This window comes from Nicotiana tomentosiformis, chromosome 12 (genome assembly GCF_000390325.3).
Source record: "Nicotiana tomentosiformis chromosome 12, ASM39032v3, whole genome shotgun sequence".
NCBI classification, from domain to species: Eukaryota; Viridiplantae; Streptophyta; class Magnoliopsida; order Solanales; family Solanaceae; genus Nicotiana; species Nicotiana tomentosiformis.
This window is the reverse complement of record NC_090823.1, coordinates 8,329,559-8,348,389: the sequence shown is the minus strand read 5'-3', so window position 1 is coordinate 8,348,389 and position 18,831 is coordinate 8,329,559. Positions and strand designations below refer to the sequence as shown.

The 18,831-nt window shown below is 35.1% G+C and overlaps 4 protein-coding genes and 1 long non-coding RNA gene across 7 annotated transcripts; 2 read left to right on the top strand and 3 right to left on the bottom strand.

The window, feature by feature from the left end:
- The first annotated feature begins 353 nt into the window (after positions 1 to 353).
- LOC117276169 (uncharacterized) lies at positions 354 to 2,122 on the top strand. 2 transcript variants are annotated; one of them, XR_004506408.2, is made up of 3 exons: positions 354 to 705; positions 778 to 1,333; positions 1,414 to 2,122. XR_004506408.2 is itself a non-coding variant. In XM_033655493.2 (2 exons), the coding sequence occupies exons 1-2, from the start codon at positions 445 to 447 to the stop codon at positions 1,042 to 1,044; spliced, it is 528 nt and encodes a 175-aa protein (XP_033511384.1). In that variant the 5' UTR covers positions 354 to 444; the 3' UTR covers positions 1,045 to 2,122. The 2 variants fall into 2 exon arrangements, 1 of the variants encoding a protein (XP_033511384.1); XM_033655493.2 differs by having other exon boundaries at positions 778 to 2,122.
- Positions 2,123 to 4,128: 2,006 nt separating this feature from the next.
- Positions 4,129 to 6,430, top strand: LOC104093748 (large ribosomal subunit protein eL43). Its single transcript, XM_009599555.4, has 5 exons — positions 4,129 to 4,226; positions 5,213 to 5,252; positions 5,832 to 5,920; positions 6,016 to 6,098; positions 6,180 to 6,430. Exons 1-5 carry the CDS (start codon positions 4,224 to 4,226, stop codon positions 6,241 to 6,243), a joined length of 279 nt encoding a protein of 92 aa, XP_009597850.1. The 5' UTR covers positions 4,129 to 4,223; the 3' UTR covers positions 6,244 to 6,430.
- Positions 6,431 to 6,688: 258 nt separating this feature from the next.
- On the bottom strand, positions 6,689 to 7,950 carry LOC104093747 (peroxidase 41-like). Its single transcript, XM_009599554.4, has one exon. The coding sequence runs from the start codon at positions 7,802 to 7,804 to the stop codon at positions 6,839 to 6,841; it is 966 nt and encodes a 321-aa protein (XP_009597849.1). The 5' UTR covers positions 7,805 to 7,950; the 3' UTR covers positions 6,689 to 6,838.
- Positions 7,951 to 10,156: 2,206 nt separating this feature from the next.
- On the bottom strand, positions 10,157 to 14,278 carry LOC104093746 (calcineurin B-like protein 1). Of its 2 annotated transcripts, XM_009599551.4 has the most exons (9): positions 14,100 to 14,278; positions 13,197 to 13,339; positions 12,492 to 12,574; positions 12,285 to 12,344; positions 11,608 to 11,716; positions 11,445 to 11,497; positions 11,243 to 11,323; positions 10,657 to 10,769; positions 10,157 to 10,433 (listed from the first exon to the last, which is right to left on the bottom strand). In XM_009599551.4, the coding sequence occupies exons 2-9, from the start codon at positions 13,273 to 13,275 to the stop codon at positions 10,370 to 10,372; spliced, it is 642 nt and encodes a 213-aa protein (XP_009597846.1). In that variant the 5' UTR covers positions 13,276 to 13,339; positions 14,100 to 14,278; the 3' UTR covers positions 10,157 to 10,369. The 2 variants fall into 2 exon arrangements, with proteins under 2 accessions (XP_009597846.1, XP_009597847.1); XM_009599552.4 differs by lacking the exons at positions 13,197 to 13,339; positions 14,100 to 14,278 and adding an exon at positions 12,686 to 12,807.
- Positions 12,706 to 13,049, bottom strand: LOC138903584 (uncharacterized). The gene is made up of 2 exons (XR_011412874.1): positions 12,921 to 13,049; positions 12,706 to 12,812 (listed from the first exon to the last, which is right to left on the bottom strand). It is a non-coding gene; the product is annotated as an uncharacterized lncRNA (long non-coding RNA).
- Positions 14,279 to 18,831: the final 4,553 nt, after the last annotated feature.

Genomic DNA, 18,831 nt, shown 5'->3' with positions numbered 1-18,831 from the left:
AGGATGTATGTTTACTTTCAAGTGAAAACAGCCCAGAAAGCAGGTTTGAGACCTCTTATAGGCCTAGATGGCACATTTCTAAAAGAGAAATATAAGAGAATTCTACTAGTGGCCATAGCACAAGATTCAATGAAATATTTTTATCCTCTTGCATTGGCAGTAGTGGATAAAGAAACTGGTAGAACCTGGAAGTGGTTTATGGAGTTACTGAGAAATTCTTTGGAGCTTGAAAATGGTGAAAACGTGACATTTATGTCGGATATGCAAAAGGTAATTGTTTGCCATTTTTTCCCAACTATATGTTTAATTTATACTTTATTAACTGATTTTCCATTATTGTAGGGGTTGTTGGAGGTTGTTTCCACTGTCCTTCCAAAAGCAAATCACAGGTGGTGTGCTAGGCACATTGAAGCTAATTGGAGAAAAAACTGGAGAGGTATATAGATGAACAAGTTAATGTGGTGGTGTGCTTGGAGTACTTATGAAGAAGAATTCAAAGATCAATTGAAGACTCTGGGTGATATTCATGAAGATGCTGCTAGGGAACTATTACACTACCTTCCTCAAAACTGGTGTAGGGCTTACTTTGACACTACATGCAAGAATCAGATGGTTGACAATAACTTTACCGAATCATTCAACAAATGGATTCTTAAAGCAAGAACTAAACCTATAATCAAGATGTTGGAAGACATTAGATTAAAGGTAATTTTTTTCCTTATGTTAAATTTTTTATAATTGTTTATTACTATACTATGATCTTCCTTTTTATGGTAGGTAATGAATTTGTTGAAGAACCGTAAAGAGGAATGCAGGAATTGGAGGGAAGAAATTAGCCCATATGCTATAGAGCTTTACCATTATTACAGAGTGATTGCATTAGAGTGTAAAGTTGTCTTTAATGGAGATTATGGATATGAAGTGGTTGAGGGTAAATATAAGCATATAGTTAACCTGGAATTGAAGAAGTGTACTTGGAGGGCATGGAATTTGACAGGAATACTATGTCCTCATGCTATCAAAGCCTTAATGCACGACAAATAAGATCCATTAAACGCGGTGCATTGGTGGTATTCAAAGGAAGCTTATATGTTGGCATACATGCATAAGTTACAACCAGTGAGAGGTGAAAAATTTGGAAAAGTTGAGCCACAACATGCAATGGAACCACCAGAAATACATAAAAATTGTGGGTAAACCAAAGGTAAAGAGATAAAGAGAAAAAGATGAGGCTAGGAAAAGGGAGGGGGTTTGGTCAGCTTCAAGAAAAAGACTTGTAATGACATGTGGGTTCTGTAGTACAACAGGCCACAACATAAGAAAATGCCCTTTGGTAATAGTCTTTTTCACATATTTTCTTATCTCACAAAAAATTCTAATTTATAAACACCATTTAATGAACAACTCTTGTAGGATAATGGTGAAGGAACTTCCCAAAAAGTACAAGATGTGCCCTTAACGGCACCACAAGACAGTCAAAATTCAGAATTTGTTTTCATGCCTACTCCTAGAGTGAGTCAATGTGATGGACCTTCAAACATAGCTCAAGGGAAGGTATTTGTTGCACCTTCAATAATAGTTGATGATGAATATGAATGTGAAGATAAAAATGAAGATGAAGATGAAGAGCCGGATATGATGCCTAAGGTGATATCTGAAGCTAAGACTAGGCTTGAACAAAGAAAGTTGCATCAAGAACCTATTGGTACTAGGAAGACTGGCATCAAAAGAGATGTAGATGGTGTTAACATGCCTACTAATCTGCCTTATTTACCAAATAAGCTCACTTGAAGAGGCAAATCAGCTATGTCTGCAAATCAGTTAGTAGCAAAAAAGGGGAAAAAATGGAAAACTGAAGACTAAAAAGGACAAGCATTAGAGTAGTTTGTGTAGTTCAATGATTTTTGTGTAATCTGACTGTTATGTACTGATTGCCTCATACCTTATTTTTTGCTGTTTAAGTGGTGAATTAGTTATGTAATGATTGTTTTGGTTATTACAGTCATTACTGTGTAATGACTGTTATATGTAATTGTTATCGATTCTGCTTTCAGTATTTGGTAATTGTTAAGTGGTGTAATTGTTATCGACTCTGTTATGTGACTGTTTCAGTATTTGGTTATGTACTGATTGATTAGCAGATTTGTAGAAATCTGCAGATTTAGACCAACAGAATAGACCAACATAAATCTTAACAAACAAAATAGACCAACAGTCCTTACATACTTAACAAACATCAGTTTCCTCTCATCAACTTCTGCAGATTTTTTACATTTGACAATCAAAACAACCAATCTAAAGAACTAAAATCTGCAGATTTCCTTCATTAACCAACCAAAACAACTAATCTAAACAATTAAAATCTATATATTTCCTTCATTTAACAACCAAAATAACTAGTTTAAACAACTAATATCAGCAGATTTTCATCATTAATACAACCAGACCATCATTGTGCCATCAACGCAAAAATACACAGATATGTTGAAATTTTTCATTATCAACGCAAAACATTAGAGGGCACCAACTTCAATACATCATTGTGCCAGCTACATAAACAACAAAAATAGCCCATGACCATATCGCAAGTCTTTTCCATCGCTTCGATTTCTGCTTCAAGTTTGAAACTTTCTCTTCCAAGGATACGTTATTCAAATATGCAGCTTTACTCCCCAACCATATCATCCATCGTCTTCCTCAGCTTGTTTCTTTCGAGACGAAGGGCATTCAAATAATTTCTTTACTTATGGATAAACATTGACACATGAGGTAAAAGTTTTTCGTCGCGCCATTCCCAATATCGACTACCATTAGTTTCATAACGACAACATTTGTAGAATCTATGATCACCATTCAAAGGTGTTGTAGCAGTAAATTGGTTGGAAATCAATCCACAATAACATGTACAATTCTCACTTTGGTCACGGGAAGAAGCAGAAGAAGATTCATATATTTTGAAGCTAAAACAAGATGGAGAAGATCTAAGAACTCTGATTTTCGGATTTGGGAAAGGGAAGAATAAAAAGAACCCTAATTTTCAGAGAGGGGAGTATCAGTCATATGAATTTCGGAAGAAACAAAAGAAGATTCAGACATTTTGAAGCTAAAACAAGATGGAGAAGATCTAAGAACTCTGATTTTCAGACTTGGGAGAGGGAAGAAGAAAAAGAACCCTAATTTTCAAAGAGGGGAGTATTAGTCGTATGAGAGAGTATCAGTGTATTTTGGCCAATGGGTTAGAGGGTTTAGTGGGTAATCTAGGAGTTGGGTCGGGTCGGGTCGCGCTCAAACAGGTGGGTGGATTGGACATATTTGGGGTGGGTTTTAAATCAACCAATAGGATAATGCCACGTCATTAAAAATAATTTTGATTTTTAATCTGAAATGGGATGTTAACTTAAAGGGCATGTGTGAGCCAAAACCTTAACGGGAAAATGATATATTTAGCCCAATAGGTGGATGGGGGGCAATATTAGACCGAATCTAATAGTTCAGGGGCAAAGCTGACCCTTTTCCGTAAAAATAACCTGATGGTATGAAATGTTTTACACTGAAAAAATATATATACTTAAATTTATTAAGAAATTAAAGCAGATAATACACTAGAGCTGTGATTAATCTTTAAAATGTAAAAAACGAAACAGCCAGGCGGGTGTTAAACTTGAGAAGAAAAAAATAAAATCCGAAATTGCCTAATTTACAACCGCTAATTAAAAATTAGTCACATCTTCAAAAGTAATCGAAATTTAACTATTTTTTTATGTAAAAATAAAATTTGAATAAAAATACCTTTAATAATCCGGAAATATTCCAGCATATTGTTTGTTTTTTTACATATGAGATTTCAGCATAATGTGCTGGAGTTCTAATATAATATGTTGAAAGTATACGCGAGAGCTCCATAATCCAGCATATTATGCTGTAACTTTACCTATTCCACCTAGGATATTTTTATTCAGATTTTATCTCCGCATAAAATAATGGTTATTTTCCAATGACTTTACAAATACTGACTATTTTTTAATTATCAGTCGTAAAAATTGACTTACCTATGCTATTTGGATGTTAAATTTGGGTCGGACTGAATATCTTTATCAATGGGCCGAACTCAAACCCGGGTCCATAATTATTTAAAGGAAAATGATCACTTTTAGGGTTTCGTCTGCTAACGCCCTTCGTCAACAGCTGCTCCCGCGCAGGACATTCATCAACGGTCAGCGAAAATGGTATTGTTCGTTTTTCTCTGAATTATGCATGGTTTAATTTAGTTTTTACGAATCTGTATATAAATGCAACTGTGTTTACACATCCCAGCTCAATTGTTTTGCCTTTTCTTCATAATTTGTTTAACCGGAGATTGATTTCTGTTTTTCTTTGTTAAAATTCGCTTGTTGAGAAACTCTTTTATAGTTCTGCTTGCGTTAAATCTAGTGATTTTCTTTTTGTGAAGATTACTGTTCAAGTGTTAAAGAACCTATCTTTCTGGTTACTTGGAATTGGAGCTGTTTTTATCTCAGATTTGTGATGTAAAGAGTCCGATAAAATTAGTTGCGGATAAGGAGTTTAAGCTGCGGTTTCTGGAGCTGTGACAATTGATATCCCAATGGTCCGTTCCAATATTGACCACTACACCACATCCTTGGGTGCAACCCTTTACTCTTTTCATAGAACAATTTGCTTAAAAAGGGTGTCTTTAGTAAACTAAAACATTAATCTGTTCATGCGATTAGGCTCACTTGGAAATTTTTTGTGAAAAGGAAAGGTATCGGATTTGATGGATTTGGAGTGAGGTAGAATATTCCTAATCTAGCAATTATGTTATCCTCCATCCCAATATATGTGACCGTGTTTGATTGGGCACAAAGTTTAAGAAAGAAAGAAATGCTTTTGAAACTTAAAACAAGCGATATTTATATGGCTATAAATCATGTTACTAAGGGTAGAATTGAAAGTTTATATGTAGTTATGTTTTTTCCAAAAAGAGAATGGTGTCGTTCTTTTTGGGATAAACTAAAAGGAATGTGTGTCGCATAAAATGGGATAGACGGAGTATGAGTTACTGATCCAGTAAGAGGATGGTATTCCATTGGACTAGGTTGTTGGCATTGAACTTTAGTTTATTTCAATACACGACTTTAGATGATGCAGATGCACTGTTCATTTGAGGTTTTTTTTATGAGTTATAAAATAATATATGATTTTTTCCCTGCAGACTAAGAGGACCAAGAAGGCTGGAATAGTTGGGAAATATGGTGAGTTAATGGTTTCTTCTTAAACAATGTTTTTTCCTTTTGCTTGGTCCATGTTAGCCTCTTTTAAACATAAATGCACAGTTAGTATGTTTGCTATGCACGAATATGGTTGATCAGCTTGCTTCAGTATATATATTTTTTCAAATGACTTTTATCTTGGCGAGAATGGCGAGTTAACCTGGATTTCAGTAATCCACAGATTGGCCGCACACTTTAAAAATTGATGTGCAAATAATTTCCTCGTACTATTGATTATGCTAGAAGTTGTAGCACACACATTGTGTGCATGTTATCAAATTGTCGAAGTTGGAACTACTTTTGTGGATTCTTTGAACTTGAGTTTGGTCCAGAACCCTACTTATTGGGAGGGGTCAGCTTCCTTTTTTATTTGTTTTGATGGAGTACTATCTCCCCGTTTTTCTGTTCCGCTGGTTATTTGTCATATGTATAACATAATTCTTATATTTAACTTTGATTTTTGCATTTATATGGCCTTTTCATAATTTGAGGTTGCTTAGAATTTGTTCTATTTTGTGTCTGGCAGATTTCATATTCCTAAATGTCTTGGTATGTGTTTAGGTACCCGTTATGGTGCCAGTTTGCGAAAGCAGATTAAGAAAATGGAGGTTAGCCAGCATAGCAAGTACTTCTGCGAGTTTTGTGGAAAGGTAATGGTTCTTGGATGCCTTTCTGCTCTACTCTAAAGAGCTAGTATATTAAAAACACGGGTTCTGAATATATATATACTTGCTACTATGAGCAGTACGCGGTGAAGAGAAAAGCAGTGGGGATCTGGGGCTGCAAAGATTGCGGCAAAGTCAAAGCAGGCGGTGCTTATACATTGAAGTAATTACTCTCTCTATATTTGTTATAAAATTCCCTTTTGTGTGCGAATAATTAATTCAATTTTTTTGTTTTTGGCAATAGCACTGCTAGTGCTGTGACAGTTAGGAGCACAATCCGAAGACTGAGGGAGCAAACCGAGAGTTAGAGCAATCATCTGCCTTTCCTTCTATCTGCTTATGATTTGTCTATGGAATTCTGAAATCAGATCCATTTTTCAATTTTAAGACCATTTTAATGTTTGTGAACGCTTTCAAATTAGTCATTAGCTACTGTTTGGGAAAGTGATCTATTCTGATGGTGTTATTACTTCAATATGGTCTTTGCTTATCCAATATTCGGGCTAAATGGTGTGCTATATCTGATTACAGTGCTTTGATTTAGCATATTCTGTGTGAAATTTGATGCAAAAATCACATGTGGGAAAGAAAAATCTAGCAAGGTTTTGATTTAATATGTTACTCCCTTGTAGTTTTAAATATCAAGTAAACATACATTCTCTAAATTTATGATAGAACCAAATTTCAGAAAGGAAGGGGACCCCCATTATTCCCATTGTTTAACATGCAAAACTTACACTAAATTGATAAAAATAATCACAATACTAATGATTTTCTTATCCAATATACCATTCATCATCATAAGTACAAATTCTACACATCATAATGGAGAGTTCTTGGTTCATTAAAAAATCAAACAAAACCATAGAAAAAATTCATGGCATTTTCTTTCTCTATTCTCTTTCAAGGGTGAGCATTGTTAACAGCATCACATCTCTTCCTCACCTCTCCTTGATTACCAATCTTGACTTGATATACACTTAGTTTCTCCATTGCAACAGCAAAATCAGTAGCAAAAGCATTGCTATCTTTAGCATATAATTCAACAAATGGCCTTGTTCTAGTGTCATTATATAGTAATTGGTCTGAACCTAGGACTCCAATTCCCTTCATTAAATTCTTGAACAACACATTGTCGAAATTTCCAGGAGATATCACATCTAGGAAAGCTGCCATGTCTTTGTTATTAGTATAATTTGCACACATTGTTCTTAATCTCTCAACTAATATTGGATTCATTGTAGGGTCAGGGGTGGGGAAAATTCGGTTTGCAAACTCCTTACAATGGACAAATCCAATGGTGTGTCCACCACCAATTAACACAACCATATCTTTAACATCAATGCCTATAGGTTGAAATTTCTTGATCATTAGGTCCACCGTCGCGTTTGCACGTGTCAGGTGCGCTTCCACGTTTGAAACGTTAGAAACTAGACTATCCTTTCGGCCTAGTGGAACTTTATAATGGGGTCCACCAGTTTGAACGACGAGATTTCGTGTGGCGGTCGCTAAAATATCCGCGCAGGATACGACACCGGGACAGGCGAGCTCGAGGGCGGTCTTGATGCGCGTGATGAGGTCGAACGCGTCGCCGGCGAGGGATTGATTGATGTCGTATTCGAGCTCGGGTTTGTTGAAGGCGGTGGGTTTGATAAGGATGGAGGCATCACAACCATCAACAGCGCAGTCGTGGAAAAAGACTCGAAGGGTAGCGGCCGCGGTGGTGGGGAATTGCATTTGCTTTTGTTGGGTGATGTCCCTCACTATAGCATCAAATTGTGGACATGTTTTGGCATAATAGTCTAATGTGAGTTGTGCATGTGAAAAAGTTAGAGATGAAAACAACAGGAGAAGTAGTGGCCAAGCCATTTTTAATGGCTGGTTAATGAAAAAAAAAGAGAGAGAAGAGAACAGATCAAAAAAGACCTGTTTCCTCTCACAAAAGATGATTATGGAGTCAAGTCCCAAAAGGGGTTACAAAAAGGTACACAATTTTGATAATGAAACAAGAAAACAATGTAGAGAAGAAGAAAGATGAGAATTAATGTTGTGGTTAAGAGATGTCTTAGGAAAAAGAGTGGTTATATTTTTATTCATCAGAATTTTGCATAGATTCTAATTTTTATGTGATTAAAGAATTTCAATTGAGCATAACATGCGGTTGATCGACCACTTGTTTGAAAAGAATATTACCCCTCTTCTCTCTTTTTCTTTTTTATTGCCTTAAACCATTTCTAGAATTAATCAAGTATACCAAATTTTTATTTGATATCCAAAGGTCACAGTTCGAGCAGTGGAAGCAGCCTTTAATGCTTGCATTAGGGTATGTTGTCTACATCCAGGGGCGAATCCAGTGAATTAGATACAGGCTCTCGTGAATCCAGTAGTTTTTGTCTAGATTTGGTATTTGTATTAAAAAATTCATTAAATATATAAGAATATTTAGCTTGGAACCCAATCCATTAATCTAGTTATTATTGTATATTAAGTTAAAATTTGTGTAGGAATCCATAAACTTTAAATTTTGGATCCGCCTTTGTCTACATCGTACCTTTTAGCATGCGGCCCTTCCCCCAACCTGCGTGAACTCGGAATGCTTTGTGCACCGGATTGTTCTTTATCCATAATTGATAATACTTTTGTTGGAAATGGAAAGCATAGGTTGAAAACTATATTTTTATTTTTATTTCCAGTATTGATAGTGTTGGTTCTTTAAAATGGAACATCTATTGCTTTAATTAAAACTAAATAGAAATGGTAGTAACGATCAAAAAATGAAAAGGTCAAGATACTAAAAAATATGATGTCATATCCCTTTTAAATAAAAAAAACTGTCTTTCTAGTCAATGGAATCAATATCTAATTATTAATTTATTGTTCCATATAAATTTTAACTGGTCTTAGAAAATAGGATAAACTCGACTTGATCTTGTTCGTAGTTGAGACACGCAAAAGAGTCTAAATCAATGTACGTTAATGAATCATCATTTATGGGTGTTGCACATGCCAGCCACGATCAATTCGATTCAAGGTAGGGGCTAATAGTAGTGACTTATTTTTCTATTCGAGCCAATACAAAATGGTGATTGTGTGACACCCTAGATGAATTTCACATTGACAAAACAAGAAATAGATGTTGTGCAATAAAAATACAAGAAATAGATGTTGTGCAATAAAAATATAAGGCTTAGACTTCAGTTATGTGTTTAAAGATTCCGCGAGCTTTTCGGACCCCTCTAGATCTTTTTCGTAGTTGAGAGAGGCAAATGAGCCTAAATCCATGGACATTAATAAACCATCATTTATGAATATTGCACATGCCACAATCAATTCGACTCGAGGTAGGCGCTAATAGAAGTTGCTTATTTTTCTATTCGAGCCAACACAAGATAGTTCTATGACACCCTACGTGAATCTCACATTTAAAAAACAATGGAGAGATGCTAGTATATAAGGAAACAAGGCTTAGAACTTTAGTAATTATTTTAAAGTTGTACGTGCCTAGATTCAAAATGGATAATAGCATTATCATTCCCTTAAAACAACAAGTCAATACAATATTTAGAAAGTAATTCATATTAAAGAAGTTGAAAATAGCCCAGAATTTTGGTGGTTCACTATTAGATTGAACATCTATGCATATTCCACTTGGAACATTATCAAAACAAGAGCACTTCAATCTTAATAAAGGGGCAGCCCGGTGTACTAAGCTCCCGCTATATGCGGGGTGCGGGGAAGGGCCGGACCATAAGGGTCTATTGTACGCAGCCTTACCTTGCATTTCTGCAAGAAGCTGTTTTCACAGTTCGTGCGGGGTGCGGGGAAGGGCCGGACCATAAAGGTCTATTGTACGCAACCTTACTTTGCATTTCTGCAAGAAGCTGTTTCCACAGTTCGAACCCGTGACCTCCCGGTCACATGACAATAACTTTATCAATTACGCCAAGGCTCCCCTTACTCCAATCTTAATATTAGGTTCTAATAAGAGAAATCTCAACTAGCTTGCTTGTTTGAATATTTCACTCTTTTCCCCCCCTGCTTCTAAGACATTTTTTTATATTAACTAGCCGTTACAAAATATAACCCAAACAAAGCAGTAGCATGAGACCGCATACAATATGTATACCAAAAGGTCGAAATTTTTACATAAAACGTGATTCTATACGGGAAAAAACATCAAATAAAATGTGATTTCTTGGAAAAATCAATCATTTACGCGGATTTGGAACAATTATCTCTAAACTCACTATTAATTGCCCAAATTGGCAAGAGCATAATCACTTTACAAAAAGGGAGGGCTAACAAAACCTCCTCACCCAATTTAGATATATAGTTCGCATATTCCCCAACAAATTTACATACATTTAATATATTAGGGGAAAAACAAAAGAAATATGGAGGAGAAGAACTAATTCTGAACTACATTTTCTACTCTCAAGTTGCAACTTCATCAACTTCTGAATGAAATACAAAACTTGGAAAAGTAGTAGTTACATCCCTGCATTAAAACATGTATAAATCTCATCAGCCGATATCATCCTCTCTTTTAAGAATTTAACTTGTATATACCGACAGTAAAGAAATGTTTACACTATTAGGTCACCTAAAAAATACTGCAATAGGTAAATGTGACCTGATCTTTACACTGTCATCTGTCCATGTATGTGACTTAAACTCGTTTTCTAAATGTGCATACATATATCAGTGATTAAATGCAATACCTTAGATATGGAAGTGTCATTATCTTTAATAATGAAGGATTTCGAGCCACAAAACTTCGCCATTCAGATTTGTCAATCTTCCCATCCTGATTTGAATCTGCCTCTGAAAATGTCTACACAGAAATAAAATCACTAATTATTCAAAGTTCGCTGAGACTACCATTTATTAGGACTGCAAATTTCCAGAAAAAGCAAGTAAAAAGGTTATCTTAATGCAAAGTTGTCAATAACCTAGTGTAGTGATGCATTTTCTCAAGGAAAAAAAAAGAAGAAAAATTAAGCCAGCTGATTTCCGACGTGTACCAGAAATGAGGCCAACATTTGCACTTTTTCGAACAGCAAGTTTGCAAAAATGTCAATAACTTGAGTAACACAAGAATTTTGATAGCTTTACGTTGTAAAAGAACAATCAAGCCTAGGACTTGCTACCTTGGCTTGCTTTAGATACCAATCTCATAATTTCAGCAATACTAAATATGCATAGGTCTTTCAATCTAGGCACTTCTTTCAAACAGAGAAAAAGTCTGTACAGCAATCTCGTCTGATCATATGAAATTTCATGGATCATCATCACCAGTAAAATTACCTTGTCAAGTATTATCTCAATGGTTTCGTCAGCCAACTTCATCTCAGACTCGCGTAGAAGTGCAATCAACATTTGTTTAACCTGTGAAAAAACACAAATAATGAAGCCTACAATAGATAAAACATAACGAGAACCACATAGGTGACTCTCAACAGTCAACATAACACGAAAGAGAAACAAAATATACATAAAAATATCTTACCTCTTGCCGTTCAATATACCCTGAGCCGTCCAGATCATAAAGCCTAAATGAAACTGAAATAGCACAAAATATGGAGTTCCATGTGATTGTCCGCATGCAATTAATCGATAAACTAAAAACAATTAACAAAATACATAGCTATATTATTTTTTCTTTTACTTACAAGTAATTTTATCTTCCTGGGGGGCATTTGGGTGGAAAACATTCATTACTCTAACAAAATCCTCAAAATCAACGACTCCTCTTTGCTTCAGATCAAATAGATCAAAAATCTGCAAGGGAAAGTTCCTAGGAGAATTAATATCCCTCACGCGCCAAGGCAATAAACACTACTACGCTAGTAAATACATAAAATTAGCATGCTTGCCAAGTGCCAACTCAATGCTATGTTGCTCGGATTCTCCAAAAATGTTGCCGAGTGCGTGTCCGATCCTCCGAAAGTAGTGTATTTTTGGAGGATGCGACACGGGTACGACATCATTTTGCAGAGTCCGCACAACATAAACTCAATGCATTCCATAAGTCAAACATCCATATTTTGGTGAACCACTTAAACGTGTTCTTTGACACAAACATTCATAGGAACCCCATTGGTATGTTTGCTTGAGCAATTCTAATAAAGCACGCTCCAGTTCTCAACTATGTTGCATAGAATCTCCAAAATGATGCCACACCCATGTCGCATCCTCCAAAAATATACTACTTTTGGAAGATCCGACGCACGCCTGACAATATTTTTGGAGAGTCCGAGCAACATAGGTTCTCAGTACCAAACTAATTAATCAGCATTATGTAGAATGGAACCAAAACTAATATAACTATACCAATGAAATACCATACCCGATTTGCAAGGAGGTCTTCTTTTTTTCTATTCTCGAATAATGCCAACTGGAACTCTTCCTGCACATCCAACATGATTTTATGTATTAGGCCCCCGGACATACGTAACATAGTCTAATTTTAAACTTAAACTTTCCATCTCGAATTATGCAACATGATATCATAAGCACCATTGAAAACCGATGGCACCAATTCAATAGAGCCTACCTTGCTTATTAACCCGTCATCAATTACTGTACTGCTAATAGTCTTGAACATCTCAAATAATGCCTGAACTTCACTTACGGTAACTGCAAAAAGAGGATAATAAGAGAAAGGAAAACAAATAAGACAAGTGGAGGAGGGTTGTGTACTACATAAGAATTTCAATTGTAAGAGTAAACCGAAAGATAATAATAAACCTCACTACTCTTTTGAATGATTTTCAGCACAACTCAGAACGACTATTTTCCTTTGCATAAATGAGGAAACTTCCCTGTTTCACCGTGTTCTAAGTTCTAACATCAGATCAAGCTCTAAAATTTCTTCCTGTTGTAAATAGATTTAGCACCTTAAAAAATAGCAAGGAAATTTGTACAAGTTGTACGTTTCGTCACCACTTTTTGGAAAAACGTTAGGTATGGTTATGTTAAATACCTGTGATGCGATAGCATCTCTCCACAAAAAAGGAACAAGATATCGAGGGATTTTCCATACGTAAAATCAGAATTATCGGCACAGGATTTTTCAACAGAAAAGGAGGAATCTTGTGTTTCAGTCAAAAAGCATCATTACTTTAACCTCCCCCTCACAGTTTCTCCATTTGTTCATCTCAAAACTTTCAACTTCACAACACAAGGTCAACTTTATCAAATCAATCGTAACATACTAAAACAGTAAAACGTCAGTTGACCAAGATCATTACGAACTCACACGCTGTTTGGGATGCTAGGAATATAGGATCTTCGTATCCTTGAAACTGCTGTCTTGCTGTAGAACTAAAACAGCCCATCTTCCGAAGAATGGAGATTGAGGAGTAAGCACACAACTTACCTCGCGTCAGGCGACCAGCTTCCCTACAATATATCATCAAAACCATTTTAACACCTTGCAAATTACAAGACACAAATTCACATAACAATATATTGTATAACTACCATATCAGCTCTCAAATACAAAACATAAAACCACTATGGATTACTCATTCCCCATACCAAAATATAGGAAACTTCAACATAAGGACATTCCGGTGCACTAAGCTCCCGCTATGCGCGGGTCTGGGGATGGGGATGGGGATGGGCCGGACCACAAGGGTCTATCGCTTATCAAAGTCAGTCTCAAGCCCGGATAAACGAGGAGGGTCAATGTAAGTTAACAATCATTAGGAATTATTTAATTTTCTAAACAATTGGAATCATATTGAGTAAATAAATACAAATGATTCAAAGAGCTGACACCTCAATTAATTTGAATTGAGTCATACTATAGTACATTATTGATTGTTGAATGTCTACTAGCCTTAAACTCCCCCACCCCACCCCCAACCGCCTCTAAAATTTGCAGAAAGATCATTACTTGATTCTCAAAAAAGATCAAAACTTTATCATGAAAAAGCATAAAAACCCAGAAAAATAACATAAAGATAAAAAATTTAACATGAAAAACCTCAAATTTCATTTCCAATTTGAAAGAAACTTAAGCCCATCATCTAAAAACATTCATAAAATTTTATAGGACATAACCAAAAAATACAGAAACATATAACAACAAATCTTGAAAATGAAAAATAATGAGACCCTTAAAAAAGAAAATGGGAAATAAGAAAAGAAAACATACAGATTATTGAGGTCCTCAGCAAAATTGCCCAAAGAGATAAATGGAGTGTTTCAAGATTGATGTGTATATATAATTTTACATGCACATATACATATGAAAAATGTATGTATATATAGGAGAGAGCTAAAGAGAGACAACAGAGAGAGGAACACTGGGAGAAACCAAAATTTGGAGACCCCAAAGAAGAAGAATGAACAAGAACAAATATATTAGCATGGCGCGTGATGTTCACGCTTTGCATAAGAGCGTGGTTCTATGCTCCGCGGTTTAACCACAGTAAGTTTTGAGTTACTGGAGTGGGGTTAATGGTACCTATATTCCAGGAGGTTTCCTTTTATTTTCAACAATTTGACTTTTGATGCTATTTTTGGATAAAAGTTTGGTCAAAATAATTTTGTTTTGTTTCATAGGAAAGAAGTAAAATTAGGAAAAGTTATTGAAATATGACCAAAAGGGTTTCTAGTAATGATTAATTTTTAATGAATTACGTTTCAAATATAAAAGCAACATGTTTAATGTTTATTTTCCTTTTATAGATCGAAGCAAAATTAGGAAAACTATTGGTATTAAGATGCACGCATACATTCCCAGTATAAAATCAACACTTTCATTGTATAAGTTTGTAAAATTGAATGCACAAGTTGATTCTATAAGTTAAAAAGGAAAAGAGTATGGACCCTTTCTTCAATAGTAAGTTAGTAGGTAGTAGCGCGTTTCTTAGTATTAGTGTATTTTCCTAGTTCTTAGTTTTCTATTATTATCTCTTAGTTTTTTGTTTAGGTTATGTTTTTTTGGGCCGGGTATATTAGAAATATCTTCTCTATCTTCATAACGGTAGAGGTAAAATTGCGTACACACTATCCTCCCTATACCTTACTTGTGCAGTTTCACCGAGTGTTGTTGTTGTTGTTGTTACCCTTTCTTCAATAGTATCATCCAATAAACTGAAAGTATGATATTTACTTATTTGTAAATAAATTGGCTTTTATATTATTCGGGGTTGGGGATAGACACTACTGTGAGCAAGCTCACACAAATAAAGTTATAATATTCACTTATTCAAATTCATAAATACTAAATTACCCCAACAGGTTTTGGTGCGTAAGATTCCTTTTTTAATTTTCTTTGCAAAAGTGAACCTTATTTATTTGTAAAGTGAACCTTATATATTGTGGATAGTTTAGAATACAAGCTTATATATAAATGCAAAAGTAAAATTATTTCTACTAAAAAACGAAAAAGAAATACTAGTTAAAAAAATGTAGGATTATGCGAAAATGCTACTAATTAAATGCTTATCAATTTTTTTTATTGCAGGTAACTCAGCTAATAATTTAATTTATGCATGTGATTTTGCACTCTAAGCTGAGGCGAACCCAGAATTTTAACACGACGGGGGCACCAATATGTTGTCCAATCAATATCTCATAAAGGCTTTTAGTGTTTAAGGTGCTAAGTAATTTAAATTAATTAATTTTAAAATATACACATACATTTATAAAATTTCTATCGAAATTTATGGAGTCCGGTAATCCGATCCCCACGGATATATATACACATAGGTCCGCCTTTGCCTCTGAGATATAGTAAAGGAACAAGTTCAATGTCCTGTGGAATATGCCCCCTAGAGAGGTACATTAGATTAACTTAATCTTGACTTAGTTCGGTAATCTTCTTGATTAAGTATTAACTAACCAGGTCTCAACTGATTTATGTATATGATTTTTGCACCTCCAAGGTACCATAGTAAAGCAATAATCGCAATGTCCTGTGGTATATGCCCCCTGGAGAGTTAATTAGATTGACTTAATCTCTGTTTAGTTTGCCCATTTTGTTATTTAAATATTAAGTATACATTCGTTCGACCAATCACATGTTCTTGTTTGTCCCAATAGTACAATAGGGGTGGATCCGAGATTTAAAATTGATGAGTTCAACCTATAAAAAAGAATCAGGACGAAACGGTTGGTTGAACCGAGCGATAGCTTCGCGATCGATAGCTCAATGAGGTAAGCCACCCGCCCTATTTCCAATTGGATTCGATCAAACCCGTAAGAAATATGCTACATTTGTTGCATCTTGAATATTGCTATTTAATAAGTTACTATTTTCTAATATTCTTGTTAAATGTGCGCCACAAAACAAAGAAAGAAACAAAGGGATTAAGAAACACAAGACACATTCTCTTATTTAATCTTCAAACACTTGTTGTGTGGTGTTTATGATACCTTATTCTTTTTGTCTTTTAAAATTTTCCAGCCTATGGTCCTTAATTAAATTGGAGCAAAGTTTAAGGAAATGGAATAATAACGTTAATAATGATAGATGCAGATAAAAATATAGTACTAATTTTGTTTGGATCATGATTATCTTTTTTGTCCCATATTGTCCCATACCATATGTAAAAGATAATGACACCAATATTAGAATATGAAAAGGATTCTGATTAATAATGTGTTCTATTATCTCTAGGAAAGGATTAGCATTTTATTAGAATTGTTTGGATTTTTGTCTTAATGCATCTACGTGAAGAAATACTAGGTGGTGTACCTTACATTAAAAAAAAGAACTTATTTTGTGTTATAAATCTGTATTGATGTAATAAAGAATTAAATCATTTAACTTTCTTAAATATATAAACAAAACAGAAAGTTAGTAACACTTGTTTAAAGAAATAAATTCTGGAAAAACAGTGTAGGAAAAATATTGAATACATAGTGTGTCCTTAAGAAAATTATTCCTCTCAAGTACTCGAGGTGCTGGAATATATCCTTCCAGGATAGAACGATTTAACTCACCGGAGTGTTGGTACCAAAAATGTTGGTGAACAGCGAGCCACTCGAAGGTTGTAAAACACACTGAAATTTTTTGTGCAGAAAAAGAAGAAGAAGATCAGAAAATTTCGTAAGGAAAGGTTCTAAGATTCAAAGTATATTTATAGAGTTACTGGCATTGTTTCTGAAAAGGTTTGCAACCTTTCAGGAACATGTTGTTTGAAATATTACGAGAAAATTTAAAATAATCCGGGAAAGAAAACGGGTCTGACCGGACCGGATCGCGGGTCATGGGTTATAAGCCGAAGCCAAGCGAGCGAGCGATGACGACGGCGCGAGACTTGCTTTATTCTTAACCCTTTAAGAGCTAGAAGAAGAGCAGTTATATATATACCATCAAAAGCCTTTTCTTCCTCCAATATAGGACAATGTCCCTTTGCCAAGGAGGGAAACTCAAATATTTTATTTTTCCTCCATTCCTCATTCACCTTTTTTAAGTTACAAAAGCTTAAAATCTCAACATTTTGTTCTTTTCTTGTCTAACTTAATCAAAGCATATTTAAAAAGAGTTTAAGTTTTATGTACTATCAATGCAAATATTTATACAATTAAATTATTTATAAGATAATTATAGGTAGTTAAAAGCTTAATACATAGTTTGACCCTTAATTTATACCGAAATTCTTTTTACATGCTCCTATTTTAAAAACTTTTATATACCAATTTTTTCTAAATTATGTAGTATAAACACCACTTTAGCTACGTACACGTTGTTACGCGGCGCCTTCCTGAGATTCCTTGGAAAGGCAACGTAAAGCTAAGCAACCGATGTCAGTGCAGTTGTTGTCCGCCAAGTGAGATTCCCTCCGTACGCTCGACGAGATTGTCATTGGCGTACGGAAAAACCAATGTTATGAGAAATTGAGAGAACTGAAATGAACAATTGAGAATGAAAGTTGATTGCATTAATGAATGAAAGCTATTACAAAAGGCTACGCGGTGTCTAGGGGAAGAGACACCAGTACAGAGAAATGTTTGCTTGCTTGAGTGTTTGATCCCCATAAAAATGCTTTAAAAAAATAAATCAAAATTACATGAATTGACTTATATAAGCTGTAGAAGCACACTGAAAGTAAATGAAGTAAAACTACTCTATATTTACAATGAAAATGACTTAGTCTTCTATAAGGTAGAAATAAGTCTGTTGGCAGCAACTTTGTCTTTAGCATCAGGGTCTACGCGCGTGGTTCTGTCGGTGCGCGCGACACTATTTGCATGCGCTGTTGGAATCTGCATGCAGTTGGGCGCTGGCGAGGCATCAGGATCTGTGCGTGCATCACTGTTGACATCATCATGGTCTGTGCGCGCGACATTATATGTGCGCGCGGTACTGTTGGCATATGCCAGCCGCGATGGGCATTGGCGAGGACTATCGGTGGGGCGACAGAGGCACATGCGCACTTGTCACTTGACGCTACCGAGACTACGGGGCCGATCGTGGCGCTGGCCGTTGGGAGGCTTGCCAGGACGCCACGGAGCGCGTCCAAGGGGTCATTAATTAAATTGGAGCGAAGTTTAAGGAAATGGAATAATAACGTTAATAATGATAGTTGCAAATAAAAATATAGTACTAATTTTGTTTGGATCATGATTACCTTTTTTTGTCTCGTACCATATTTAAAAGATAATGACACCAATATTAGAATATGAAAAGGATTCTGATTAATAATGTATTCCATTATCTCTAGGAAAGGATTATCATTTTATTAGAATTGTTTGCATTTTTGTCTTAATGCATCTACGTGAAGAAATACTAAGTGGTGTACCTTACATTAAAAAAAAAATTATTTTGTTCTTTTCTTGTCTAACTTAATCAAAGTATATTTAAAAAGAGTTTAAGTTTTATGTACTGCCAATGTAAATATTTATACAATTAAATCACTTATAAGATAATTATA

Coding starts and splice junctions, on each gene's coding strand:
- LOC104093747 (XM_009599554.4), bottom strand. CDS start 7,804: ATGGCTTGGCCACTACTTCTCCTGTTGTTTTCATCTCTAACTTTTTCA.
- LOC117276169 (XM_033655493.2), top strand. CDS start 445: ATGAACAAGTTAATGTGGTGGTGTGCTTGGAGTACTTATGAAGAAGAA. Junction 706..777: donor TGGAAGACATTAGATTAAAG/GTAATTTTTTTC, acceptor TTTTTATGGTAG/GTAATGAATTTGTTGAAGAA.
- LOC104093746 (XM_009599551.4), bottom strand. CDS start 13,275: ATGGGCTGTTTTAGTTCTACAGCAAGACAGCAGTTTCAAGGATACGAA. Junction 12,345..12,491: donor ATGACGGGTTAATAAGCAAG/GTAGGCTCTATT, acceptor TTGGATGTGCAG/GAAGAGTTCCAGTTGGCATT. Junction 10,770..11,242: donor TTGAGATAATACTTGACAAG/GTAATTTTACTG, acceptor ATTTCTGTGTAG/ACATTTTCAGAGGCAGATTC.
- LOC104093748 (XM_009599555.4), top strand. Junction 5,921..6,015: donor TCTGCGAGTTTTGTGGAAAG/GTAATGGTTCTT, acceptor TACTATGAGCAG/TACGCGGTGAAGAGAAAAGC. Junction 6,099..6,179: donor GGCGGTGCTTATACATTGAA/GTAATTACTCTC, acceptor TTTTGGCAATAG/CACTGCTAGTGCTGTGACAG.